Here is a 13533-nt window from a genome sequence, read left to right as displayed (position 1 = left end):
GCCCAGAGGATGAGAGAGAATCTTTGGGAATGACATGTCTAGTAGAAGACTAACATATAAAATACACAAAGAACTAAAACATCAAGAAATCCTACAGCTCAGTAAATGTGCTAATAAAGTGCACAGTTCACAAAGGATGAAAAACAAATAGCCAATAAACGTATGAAAAAGGTTCAACATCCTTAGACACCAGGAAAAAGTGAATTTTACTTTAAATAGCATTCCCCAGCCCAAGGATTTATCATTAAGAATACCTCTTATGTCATGACTTCTGTGGAAGCCCCCTGCTCCACCAGAGACCACACTGGTTGCTGAAATTGCAGACAGGCCAGCTGCTCACAGACTATCCTCAATCTCTCAGTGTCCAGCCAGCTTACTGCCAAATGTCCCTGTCCTCCTTGTCACCATATTCTGGCTCACAACTCAAGCAGATGCCCAATGCTTGAAAAGAGACCACAACAGTCACCCAGATGGAGACTCTCTGTTCAACCACAGGCAGCACAGACCAAAAGATCAGAGAGAAAACGGAAACCAAGGAACAAAACACCACTCAACAAAGACAAACCTAGAAATCAGCACCTAGACCTATAACCACTAAACCAAATGCCTGAACACCAGGATAAGACACAGTTACCACCAAGGCAATATGTCACCACCAGAGCCCAGCTACCTTACTACATCAAGCCCCAACTTTCAACACAGCAGAATGACCTTAAAAACAAAGTTATGAAGATGATAAAGGTCCTTAAAGAAGAAATCAATAAATCCCTTAAGAAATTAAAGAAAAGACAAACAAAATATTGGAGGAAATGAATAAATCCCTTAAAGAAATGCAAGAAAGTCAAGAAATACAAACAGTTGAAAGAAACGAATATCACTTCAAGACCCGAAAATGAAAAGAGAAACAATAAAGAAAACACAAACTGAGAAATTCTGGAAATAAAAAATTTAGGTAAACAAAGAGGAACTACAGACGCAAGCATCACCAACAGAATACAAGAGACGAAAGAGGGAATCACAGACATTGAAGATTATGATAAAAGAAATAGATACTTTGGCTAAAAAATATGTTAAATCTTTTTTCAAAGCATTTTTTTTTAATTAACATGTTTTGTGAGGGATGTCATTGTTCATAGGGAGCAGTAGGGAGAAAAGTGGTGCAAACCTTTCCTTTACTGAAGGCAAGCAGAGAACATTCTGAGAGAAACTCTACAAGACAAGGCTCATCGTTATCAAGCTGGTGGGAGGAGCCCAGTAAGGGCATGAGGTTCCACCTCTCTCTACGTACTTAGAAGTAGTTGATGCAGAAGGCAGAGACTGTTCTTGAGCATAGAATATATATGTGAAAAAACTCTCATCCAACACCCTGCAAGAACTCTAGTAAAATGAAACATGTTATAGGAAAAAAAAAAAAAAAAAAAAACAACAAAAAACAAAGAGAAAAACCCCCCATAAATATAGGAAGGCTAGCTCATAAGAAGACCAGGATCAGCGAAAATGGGAGAAAAACAAGAGTGGGTAATGGGGTGAATATGATAAAAATACATTATATACATGCATGAAATGTCATAATGAATCCCATTATAATGCATTAGTAATACTTACAAGAGGTAAAGATATATAAATATGAATTTACATATATTTGAATTTATATATATTTGAATAAATATGAATTATGACCTGTAAAATATTTACTTACTAATATCTAGTTAATTTATAATCAATAATATAAAAATCAGCAGAACTCTATTAATGTAGATTATTATTAATTTATCATGATTAATAAAAAACTTACTACAATAATTTTGATTCTTAACAGCTTTTATTAACAACATGTGTATTAAATTTGTGTATGGTGCATAATGTGTGCGTGTGTTATTTAATTTTCAACTTGTGGTGGTTTGAGTGAAAACGGCACCCACAGGCCAATAGGAAATGGCACTGTTAGAAGGTGTGGCCTTGTTGGCGTAGGCACAACTTTGTTTTAGGAAGCAGTCACTGGGGGCAGGCTTTGAGGTCTCAGATCTTCAAACCATTCCCAGTGTGTCAGTCTCTTCCTGCTGCCTGTAGATCAAGATCTCTCAGCTCCCTCTCCAGCGCCATGTCTGGCTGCATGCCACCGTGCTTAGTGATAATGGACTAAACTTTTGAACTGTAAGCCAGTTAAATGTTTCCTTTTATCAGAGTTGCCCTGGTCATGGTGTCTCTTCACAGAAATAGATCTTAACTAAGACAGAAGTTAGTACTGGAAGTGGGGTATTGCTGTGATAGGCTAAACCATGTTTTTGCTTGGGAGAATGTGGACTTTGGGACTTGGGTTAGAAAATCAGTGAAATGCTTCAAGCATGACTTAATGGGCCAAACTATTAGGAGGATGGAAGATGCTGTCAGTGGTGCTGATAGTGATTTTTGAACTGTTGTGGCCTAGATCAAGAGGTTTGGAGGAGAAGAACTTTACTATGTGGCCTAGAGACTGTTCTTGTGATATTTTGGCAAAGAATGTAGCTGCTTTTTGCCCTTGGCTGAAAAGTCTGCGTGAGGCTAAACTGAAAAGTTTTGGATTAATTGCATTGGCAGAGAAAATCTCAAAACAGCCTAGTATTGACTCTGTTGTTTAATTATTAGTATTCACTCTTATGAAAATCTATAATGAAAAGGAGAAAGCTGAACAAGGAAAAATACAAAAACTACAATTTGAGAAAGAAAAGGGCACCAGGAAGTGGAATAGAGCTAAGTCCTCTATTCAAGGAGATAAATGGGCCAAAGAAAAGCCTGATATTAAGTGGAATAAAGGGAATAATGACCTCAGGGTTAAGACCCCACCCAGCAAAGTTTCCTTTGTGAAAAAGAAGTGAAGAAAAGCTTAGAACCAGGTACATGGCTTTAATTCAAGCACTGGAGAGTCAGAGGCAGGCAGATCTCTGAGCTTGCAGCTGGCCTGGTCTACAGATAAAGTTTCTGGACAGCCAAGCTTAGGCAGTGAAGAAAACCACTGAAAACTGAAAGGTGGTGAAGATAGAGCTTAACAAGAGGGTCATGTTCCAGCTCCAGCAAGCAGTGGAACTTGGCAGCTTCAGGCACATGGTTCTGGCTTTAGAGTCAAGAATAGGTGAAGGGGGTTATGAATCTCCCTCCATGACTAAGGAAAGCTACTGAGGCCAGGCATCTGTCAGGGTGTCCCTTCATGAAGGCCTAGAGAGGCCATTATATGAAGCTATGAAGATGAAGCCTGTATTTTCTTGGAGACCCCCAAATGCTGGAGATACCATGCCTGTGTTATATCTGCCAAGGAATGCTGCTAATAGGAAGTGGAAGCATTCCAGGAGAAAGATGTATGTTGAGTTAAACAAAGCTGAAAGGAGTTAGAGATATGGAGAACGCTTTGACATTAGTCATGAAGATGCAGAGTTTGGAGCTTGTCCAGCTGGGTTTTGGTCTTGCTTTGGTCTAGTATTTTTTCACTAGGCTCCCTTTTTCATGTTTTTGGAATTTTAATTTTAATGGAATATAATGTGCCATTATATGTTGTTAGGCTCCTTTTTTTCCTTTTTGGATTTTTAATGTATATCCTGTGCCATTATATGTTTTAAGTATGTGATCTGATTTTTCATTTTTATTTCACAGGGGATTACGGTTAAGAGATTGCATGAGTCTCAGAAGAGAGTTTGAGCTTTGGATTTTTGATCAGTGCTGGTACTGTGATAGACTATGGGGACTTTTGAAGCTGGACCAAATGCATCTTGCATTGTCCTATGGCTACAGGCCTATGGGGGCCATGGAGTGGAATGTGGTGGCTTGAATAAAAATGGCCCCTATATGCCCATAAGAGCGGCACTATTAGGAAGTGTGGCCTTGTTGGAGTAGGTACAGCCTTGGAGGAAGTAGCCACTGGGGTCAGGCTTTGAGGTCTCAGATGCTCAAGCCATGCACAGTGTGACAGTCTCTTTCTGCTGCCTGCAGATCAAGATGTAGAACTCTCAGCTCCTTCTCCAGCACCATGTCTGCCTGCATGCCACCATGCTTCCTGCTATGATGATAACGGACGAAACCTCTGAAACTGTGGACCAGTCTCAATGAAATGTTTTCCTTTATAAGAGTTGCTGGGGTCGTGGTGTCTCTTTACAGCAATAGAAACCCTAACTAAGACACCATCACCATAATGAAATGTCTGAAATGGGTCATTTGTGAAGGAAACGGAGTTTTCTTTTGGCATACTTGTCTGGAGCATGAGGTCAGAGATTGGTCAGCCCCATGGTTTGAGTGCTGGGAAGATGGCGCACGATGACATAAGCCAAGAAACCACAGGAGCCTGAAACACCTCAGAGTCCTTCCAAGCCAGTGAAGCCAAGGTCCTTTCAAGAGGGCTCGCCTCTTTAAGTCCACAAAACTTCCTCCCCAGGGACCAAATCTTTACATATGAAATTTTAGTGAAAACTCATCCAACCCACATCAATTTAAAATATTTCAAAAATTCCACTTGTCTGTGAAAGGAAGAGCACAAAGGAAAATTTCCTGTCTATTGAAATAATAGGAAGCTTTTCTGAGACCAAAAATCTTGTGCAGCATGTAGGAAGTCTGGCTCGGGAAGGGTGGGGATTACCAAGTCTTATGTGTAGCACTTCTGCCTCCTGACGCAACCTTAAGACAGCTGATGCTAATGTGACTCGAAGCGTCTTTAGGAGAGATGCCATTTATCAAACTCACATTCCAGAGGATCACTGAATTCTAATGCCTAGCTGAAATTGCTTCTTCGGACACTAAAATCTGTTCCTGCTCGAAAACTTCCAAATAAATAGAAAATAGAATTAAGCGAGTCTGTAGAAGTTGTGTGTTACTGTAAGAAACCGAACTGACTTACGAGGCAGCGTGAGGCTGGTCTATGAAACAATCCAGCGGTTAACGTCTTGATAAAGGGCATCAGAGTCCTCACAGTGAGTGTCCAGGAGCTGGTAAAGAAGGAGGGTGAAGAAAAAAAAAAAAAAAGACAAGAAAAATGTGTCATTGCTAACTTGTAAATGTGCAACAGTGTGTACCCAACTGTGTTGTGTGTGTGGAGAGAATTCAGAACCCCTCAGTCTCCTGTCAGTGAACAAATGTGTACTTGATACAGACCAAAAAAAAAAAAAAATCAAAATAAAAAAACCATCAGAATTTAGAACACAGTGCTGAGCCACACAGTTCCAAAGGAAAATTCGGACTAAGTTAGCCCTTGAAGAAAGTAAGGCATTTACCTACCAAAATAAGACAAGATTTTTTTTTAAGGCCTCTCAGTCATTGCTCTTGATGTTTACCATCTGCCTCACCACTTCCTCTTTTTGTGGCCTGGAGGGAGAAGTGACATGCGTCCAATAAACTCCCTGTCCTTGTGCAAGAAAGGAAATTCTGACTTGATTGCCCAGCTGCAGACGCGTTAACATACGGCAGTATCCGGGTCTATTGGGGTTGAACTTTACAAACGGGTGAAGAATCCCCCTTTCGAGAGTTACTTTCCAGTTACTAAGCTGAGGAGAGAAGGAAAAGGAAGAAAGGGAAAGAAGAAGAATGAATTCAACCGAATCTCCCGCATCCCACCACACAGGTACAAAGCTTCCTTTGCTTGCATGGCTCTCTTATTAGAACAGGTAAGAGGTTTGTTAAGGGCCAGGGCAATGGGAAAGTTCACAGTGAGATGGAAGGAATAGGGAAGAGAAGAAAAGTCATCAGGATTGGCAGGAAGCTTGCTGTGGAGTTGGGGAAGGCTACCTGTTGACTGTTCTACCTTTGAGATACTCTCGATGTCTTCGGGCAAGTCCTTCACTGCTGCGGAATTTACTCTAACTGTCTGTGAAATGTATCCTGGGGAGAAGAAAGCACCTACTACATGACTGTCCATATTTTACTTAATTTACAAAAATCTTGAAAATGAGATGCTGAGAGGAGGACAGTAGGAGAGAGACTAAAACAGCAAAAGGGGAAACGGGGTAAAACGAAAGGAAAAGAAAGGAATCCACTGTGTATTGTATCTTTCTTCCTACAGAGAAAAGATGCTTCAAAACTTCCCAAGCGCTCCCATGGACTGTGGCTGGGGCCTCGATCCTGTTTCTCGGTGTCTGTTTCATCACCAGATGTGTTGGTGGGTTCTGAAGGTCAAATTCACTCTAGTTCTCCATGGCAAATACTAGCAGTAGATTCTTGATTGGTGCATCACTCGTTTAACAAAGAGTTGGTTTTTTTTTTTAAGTTTTGTAAATGCTGCATTTTATTATTCTTGACTGCTTTTTGTTGTTTAACAGTTTCATATATGTATATAATGTATTCTGATTAGTCATTCTCTCATGCCCTCTCTTATGTCCCTCCCTTCACTATCAATCCCCACCCAGACCCTTTCCCAGTTTCCTGACTTTCGGTTTGGTTTTGGGACCCATTTACTTTAACATGGATCATGTGTGTGGTCACTAAAGGAGGGTGTCCATTGGAGGCTGATGGGGTCTTCAATGAGTACACAGTTGAAGGGAACACTTTCCCCACTTCCTGAATCTATCAGTGGGAAATAGTCCAACAGGGGGTGGGGCCTCCTGAGGCCGTCCTCCAGCCATGCCTGGGGATGATTGGGCCCATTCTTTGGAAAACCCAGTGAAGCCATCTGAAGCTACTATTGGTTTGTGATTGTGATAGCTGTGTTATGTCCAGAAGATGATGTTTTATAGCCGTTCTCCTTATCTTCTGGCTCTTATATCCTTTCCCTCTTCTGCAGCGTACTCTGGGTTGTAAATGTCTTGTTTAGAGCTGAGCACCCATCCATCCATCATTTATTCTCAGCACCTCGTATGGCCATGCGCTTCTGCATCCTCCGCCACTCACCGGAGGGAGAGGCTCCTGTGATGGAGACTGAGTTGTGTTTGTCTATCTACGAATATAAACACAAACATCTCAGTGGCAACTTGACACTGTATTAGTTCAGCTCATTGGTTTTCAACCTTTGTAACGCTGTCACCCTTTAATACAGTTTCTCATGTTATAGTGACCCTTAACCATAACATTATTTCACTGCTCCTTCATAACTGTGATTTTGCTACTGCTATGAATAGTAATGTAGAGATCTGATGTTCAGGATATCTGCTATGCAACCAACCCAGGGGGATCGAGACCCACAGGTTGAGAACCACTGATTAGCAGCTCAGCAGTATACATAGGATCAGTTATGGTCTATGATGCTCCCTGCAACGGGTTTTTGACCACATTTAGAGTTTACTTCACTTTTCTCCCTATTCATCCGCAGTCTGCCAGCTATTTCCTAGGCCAGAAACTCAACTAGTCAAAAACCATGACTGAATTTCAGTCATCTCTACTTATTTTATTTTATTTTATTTTGCAATGCATGTCTTCCATTCTCTTGGTGCTCTTGAATTCTTCCCTTCAGACCCCTATCATTAGGCCATCCTTCTCTATGAAATGTTGCCCTGCAGATTAGATACCGGGTCAGGACCAAAGGCACAGCAATCTGCTTTGTGGATGGAAGGGTTAGGTGCTTACACTTGGCTCAGAAGGGACTGCAAACAAATTTTTAATCTGAAATAAGGTTTATTCTTTTTTAAGTCAGGAAAGCCATGAGATGTGAATTACTCTTTCTTTGAAGAAGTGGATACCAGCGAGGAGAGGAAAATAGGTGATCACTGTCGGCCATCTTGCTATGAGCACGATCCTGAGGCCAAGGGTTTCATTGCTAAAAAGGACATTTAGCATTAACCGTGTTCCCTTTCTCCTACAGTAACGTACCGCACCTTTCAAATTTATGGGGAGAAAGAGTTACAGACACATGAAACTATTAAGGAGCTCTCCTGCTACAGCAAAGCATCAGGTAGGTATAATTGTGTGCAAAGTTGAACATTAAAGAATATATGACTTTTTTTTTTAAGCTTCTAGATTGTCTTTAGAATAAGAAAACTATAGTGGGATTTTTTTTTCCAAAAGGAATGACAAATCCTATCTGTGCACAGAGTGGGAAAACATGGATAAGAGCAGAGGAGCAAAACTCAGGAAGTGAGGTAGCTTTGGGCCAGAAATCTCTGAGGCATTACAGTAAACTCTGAGGACAAATTTCAATTATATATCTAAATGGGAAGTCTAAAAACGAAAGGATTTATTCCCAAGAGTGGAAGTTTTTCTTCGTTTGTCTGCTTCCCAAATGAGGTGGGGAAGAAAAGCATGGCAGAGAATTTTAAAATACCTAAGAAAAAATACTCAGATATTCTTCTGTATCAGAAAACGCTAATGAACATCGGCAAAGTACGTTACTTCCTTGAGGTACAGTTTTCTTGTCATTTAATTAAGAGAGATTTTGTTGAATTAATTTCAACGACTTGAAATTCTGGTCCAGAGGGTTGGCGAGAGTATCATTAAAGGCGGCTTAGCCTTAGAGTCACCTAGTAATGACTCAAGACTGACCTTTCTTAGCCTAAGCACAGAGCCTTGAGGTCTCTGGCAGGACTACATGACCAAGGTAAAGTGCACATGTCGCTGTATTTGCTCGTCCTGCCATCTAAAATATCAAGCTTGTGCTCCACAGACAAAATTGCCGTTAATTGGCATCGGGATTACCAAACAGTCTTACAGAACAAGATGAGGGGTACAGGAAGATTCTAGGTCCGTGTTAGACTTCACAGGATCACTGGCAAGGTTCCCCAGCATTCACTGAAGCCTCTCTCCTCCCAGGTTCGGTGAAGACTTGCTGTCCTTTGAACTGGAAACATTTTCAATCTAGCTGTTACTTTTTCTCCACGACCACCCTGGTCTGGCCGTCCAGTTTAAGGAACTGCTCAGACATGGGGGCTCACCTGGTGGTTATCAACACATTGGAAGAGCAGGTAACTGGCCAAAGGGCTCCTCAGTGCTGACACCATGCTCTTCACAGATATGTTTGCCCAGACCTGTGCACGAGGTCTGAGCCACAACTGTTGCCAAAGGTGTGGGCTGAAATGTGCTGCTGCCACTGTTTCATGGCCACGTGACTTTCAGTCTCAGAGTTACTAGAACCTTTAAAAAGCTGGTGTCCATGAGGAGCTCTGATATTAACTGGAATTGGGGGAGGGTTAAGAAGCTAACTCTAGAATAATATTTTGTTGATGAATACTTTGTTTGAATGAGGGCAAACCACTGTCTTCAGGCTCTGAATAATTTCTCATGATAAATCAACACATCGTAAACAAACTTTGAGAATCTCTAAGAATCTCCTCTTATGAGTTATGAAGTTTTCATTGGTTGAATTTTGTTACTTACAGTTTTTCACAATAAAAAAATTGGTTGGTAGCCTTCAATAATTTTACAATTTTAAGCTTATCTATTGAGTCTCGACTCAATTCTGCCTTACCTCTTCTAAATACTACTTTCAACATCCCTTCAGAACCAAATAATTGATCTCATCTATTAATAATAATAATAATAATAATAATTTATGTATATTCCTTAGGAATTCCTTTTTCGCACAAAACCTAAAAAGAAAGAGTTTTATATTGGACTGACCGACCAGGTAGTAGAGGGACAGTGGCGATGGGTAGATGACACACCTTTCACGGAGTCCCTGAGGTAAGTACTGCCTTTGAGGGAAAATTGTCACATCAGATAATCCTGAAGTGAGGTCACATTGAGAGGAATTCTCAGACTGGCTTTTGTTGCAATGAGGCAAGTCTAGGCCCATCACTAGTTATACTAGATGCAGGAAGAAGGAAATGGGAGGTTATCACTGATGATATTGGATGCAGGAAGCAGGAGGCACAGGCTCTTAGCGTTTCCATTCCCAAGGGTTGCCAAAAGAATGAAAGAGAAGTAACAGATGAAAATGCTAAGGCAATAAGAACGAAAGAACCATTGACTTACAATGCAGATTTAAAAAAGAGTGAAATTTAATCTTATACCCTAAGATAGAAATAAGTGAAAAGCAGTAATTTGGAAAAATGACGATCCTGGTCCCTTTCCTCTGTGTCATCAGAGTACCACATTTTACAGTTAGTGGTTGGTTTCCATTATTTCAGTCTATTGAAATTACTCATTTCTGAGACATGTTATTAATCTTTATCCAGCATTTGAGGAAACGACATGTCAAAGGGACGGAGTGGCTCACTCAGCTAATAGGCAGCAGTTGTGAACGCAGGGCTTGGCTGCCCTGAGTCCTGAGAAGATCTGCTTTGCAGGAAGTGCACAGACTCTAGCAGAACAAAGAGAGTGAGAGGGTCATGAGGTAGAAGGGTAGAGCCTGCCAGGCCAGGAGTTCTTAAAGTGACCTCTCTTCCTGGGTTCAAATTCACAGAGCTGCGTAACAGCATAGAAATCCAGGAAGATCCCACCCGCTGAGGGCGTAGGCAAGTGGGTTTTCTCTGTTGATGAAAATGGAGATTGCACTTCCCTCCTCACAAAATGATAGTCAAACATCAAATAGTAAGCTGTTGAGTGTGCTACTTTTTCTGAAACTTAAAATCTCCTATGTTTCCCCTTCACAGCTTCTGGGATGCTGGGGAGCCCAACAACATAGTTTTGGTGGAGGACTGTGCCACCATGAGGGACTCTTCAAATCCCAGGAAGAACTGGAATGATATACCCTGTTTCTACAGCATGCCGTGGATTTGTGAAATGCCAGCGATGAGTCCTTTGCGCTAAGTGCAAGGGAACACAGGAGACATGGTTTAAATGCATGAGGAGGACAAGAGTGTGACAACATCCAACATCCAACATGAGGAAACATCCGTTATGTATCATAACGGCCACATATGTATGTGTTACTCTGATATAAGTAAAAGTGGGTTGTTCCCATTGTTAAAAATCCATGGTACTGACTGATGTTCTTGCCATAAGTTCTCTTTTCAGAACTTACAAAGCAATTCACTGATAAATGCAGCGAGAGGGAAGGGGTTCTCCTTTTGACATCTGTCTTGCTAATGAGAAGACAGGTGTGAAAGGACAGGTGCAGAGCAAGTACACAGTCCAGAAAAGAAGAGGTCTATCGGAAGAGACTTTGGATGGACACCAGACCATCCTCTTCCTTCTACATCCTAGGGTCCAGCTTATCTCCTCATACTGTCAACACCTGGATCACTTTTGTGTTTCCAGCAGTGAGGAAGACACACCTTTAAGTCTTAGAACTTACTGCTGCTCAAGAGAATGGCATAACCTTCAGAGCATCTCCATAGGGAAAAGCCAGTCAGACCTCAGCTCCTAACAGACTGGGTCTTGTCCACGTTTTCCTGAACCCCTATTTTTTCTGCATTCTTTTCTGTCAACTGGATATCAACTGCATTTGTATCTACTGCTCAAGCATAGCCAGAGTTCAAAGTGAAAACATCCTTTAAAAATTCAGTTTGACATTTTTCTGACTCAAGACTTTGCATTTATTGAATGCAAAGTTCTCCCAGTACAGACCATGTTCCTTCCAACTGGAGTCGTAAAGAGACCTTCAGCAGCATTCACACACTGGAAAAAATATGTATCCTTGAGTAGGAAAATTAAACTAAACAAAACAAGTTGATATAGTAGCATTTTTTACAAGCACCTCTATTAGGCATTTTAACAATCTGATTTTGAAATTGATACATTCTTTTAAACATGAAGTCATTTAAACCAAAAGAATTCTTAAAACCATACGTTTGACTCTCTAACTCATTTATTTATTCTTTTGAAAATTTTATGAATGTATATAATTGGCTTTTAACAAAACCATCCTTATGCCTCCACTACAACCTGCTGCTGTCCACCTCACTACTTCTCCTTCACATTTCATGTGTGGCTTTTTTTTTTTTTTTTTTTAAACCCCTGTGTCCGCTTAGGGCTGCTTTTATGCCTTTGGGCATAAGACCTTCTCCTGGAGCGTCGGTAGCCTCTTGGGAACCACATCTCAACACTCCACCTGCCCCAGCAGCCAACAATTGCCAATCTTCAGCTGGTGATGGGATTTCATGAGCTCCATACCACCCACATGGGGATGTGGGATGTTTTATACTGCCTTTATCATCTTGAGATGTGTCCCTCATGTCCCTAGAATTTCCACGCATTTTATCACAAAGAACTTTGGAATTCTGTCAAAGGGCAATGACCATGGGTTCTGGGATTTCTGTCCTTGAGTCTGTTTAGGTGGTTGGTTACGCCCATGGACATGTTGTAACATCCCTGCATCTCTGAGATGAAGCTGATATGATCATGGTGGCAGCTGCTCTATTGTGCTTTTTTCTATTGCTGTGATAAAATATTGATGAAAACTAACTTAGACCAGGAAAGGTTTATTGTTTCTTAAAATAAGTTATTTATTTGGAATTATCCAACAGAAACTTTGAAAATATAGTGTTTTGTAGGTGAGGCTACAGAAAAACTTAACAGCTTTAGCCACAAAAAGAGAGTAATAAACCATTCACATTCTCAATGACATTTTTCCTAAATAAGCCACCAGTAGGATTTAAATACACCATTTATGGCCTAAATAATTTTAAAGAACAGTCACTTTACTATACTGTTTTTAGTAAAAGTTATGCATGTTCATTATGCAATTTTTCTACGGGGCACAAAAATGTATGGATGAAAACATTCTCCGGTTAGATAAATACTTAGCATGAACATTAACCATGGTGGGTGACTTCTCCTCCATACAGGAAGTGCTACTTCACAGTATGGCACCTTGGAAAATCAGAAAGTAGCAAAAGCAGGATAGTCAGGCCTGCCTCCTACCTGCCTTTCTTCCCTAAAGGGAGCCATAATGCTGAGCCCCGCTCCTCCTCCCCCAAGACCATCAGGTTACAAGGCTTCTCCCGCTATGAGAAGATTCTGCACAGGCCTTGTAAGTTCCCCCGACTTCATCAGCCATAGATCGTGCTTTATTTCTTAAATTGCACACTTCCTCCCCAGGATTATTCACCTCTTTTTCAGACTTATCATAAAATAGATTTCCATTTCTTTATTTCTGAATAACCTTGTATCTTGTGAAACTAAATATATTTGTGTGTGTGTCTTTTTCTTGTAATCTATACTCTTAGATACATGCCCTCAGATAATGTATCCTTACATGGAAGTAATTATATGAAAATTAGTATCATAATGGAAACAAACAAACCATAGATCAAGGCTTTTTTTTTTCTCAAACATTAGTAAGTAAACCACGTAGGGCTGTTACAGCAGAGCAGGGAAAATCCTGATATAGGTTTCAAATGTTACCTGATGATACCCTAAGCTTTGGAGGATTGCAATCTGTCCTCAAGGATTCATCCATGGACTCCGCATCTGGTGATGAAAAATATTGGTTTCCCTCACCTACAAACAACATTAAGCATTAGATGTAAATGATGGGGAAACGAGATGCAAAAAAAAGGGTTTGCATGGGGCCAGGTGTATAAATGCACATCTTTAGTACCAGCCTTGAAATTCTGCTTAATTGCTCCTGTAGCAGTTGGCAAGTTTCAGATCTTAAGTTGAGGTCTCTGATCTATTTGGAAATGATTTTTTGCAGAGTGAGAGGTATGTATCTAGTTTCATTCTTCTACACATGAATACCCAGTTTTCTCAGCCTCACTTGTTAAACAG

The 13533-nt window shown here is 40.7% G+C and overlaps 1 protein-coding gene across 1 annotated transcript; it reads left to right on the top strand.

Annotated features, from left to right (window-relative positions):
- The first annotated feature begins 5376 nt into the window (after positions 1-5376).
- Positions 5377-10792, top strand: Clec4e (C-type lectin domain family 4 member E). The gene is made up of 6 exons (XM_021662617.2): positions 5377-5578; positions 6017-6112; positions 7748-7837; positions 8692-8843; positions 9446-9561; positions 10473-10792. The coding sequence occupies exons 1-6, from the start codon at positions 5542-5544 to the stop codon at positions 10627-10629; spliced, it is 648 nt and encodes a 215-aa protein (XP_021518292.1). The 5' UTR covers positions 5377-5541; the 3' UTR covers positions 10630-10792.
- The last annotated feature ends 2741 nt before the right edge of the window (positions 10793-13533 follow it).

The sequence above is a fragment of the Meriones unguiculatus genome, chromosome 5 (assembly GCF_030254825.1).
Source record: "Meriones unguiculatus strain TT.TT164.6M chromosome 5, Bangor_MerUng_6.1, whole genome shotgun sequence".
NCBI lineage: Eukaryota > Metazoa > Chordata > Mammalia > Rodentia > Muridae > Meriones > Meriones unguiculatus.
Note: the sequence above shows the minus strand (reverse complement) of the source record. Positions and strands in the feature narration are given on the sequence as shown.

Coding starts and splice junctions, on each gene's coding strand:
- Clec4e (XM_021662617.2), top strand. CDS start 5,542: ATGAATTCAACCGAATCTCCCGCATCCCACCACACAG. Junction 7,838..8,691: donor CTGCTACAGCAAAGCATCAG/GTAGGTATAATT, acceptor CTCTCCTCCCAG/GTTCGGTGAAGACTTGCTGT. Junction 9,562..10,472: donor CCTTTCACGGAGTCCCTGAG/GTAAGTACTGCC, acceptor TCCCCTTCACAG/CTTCTGGGATGCTGGGGAGC.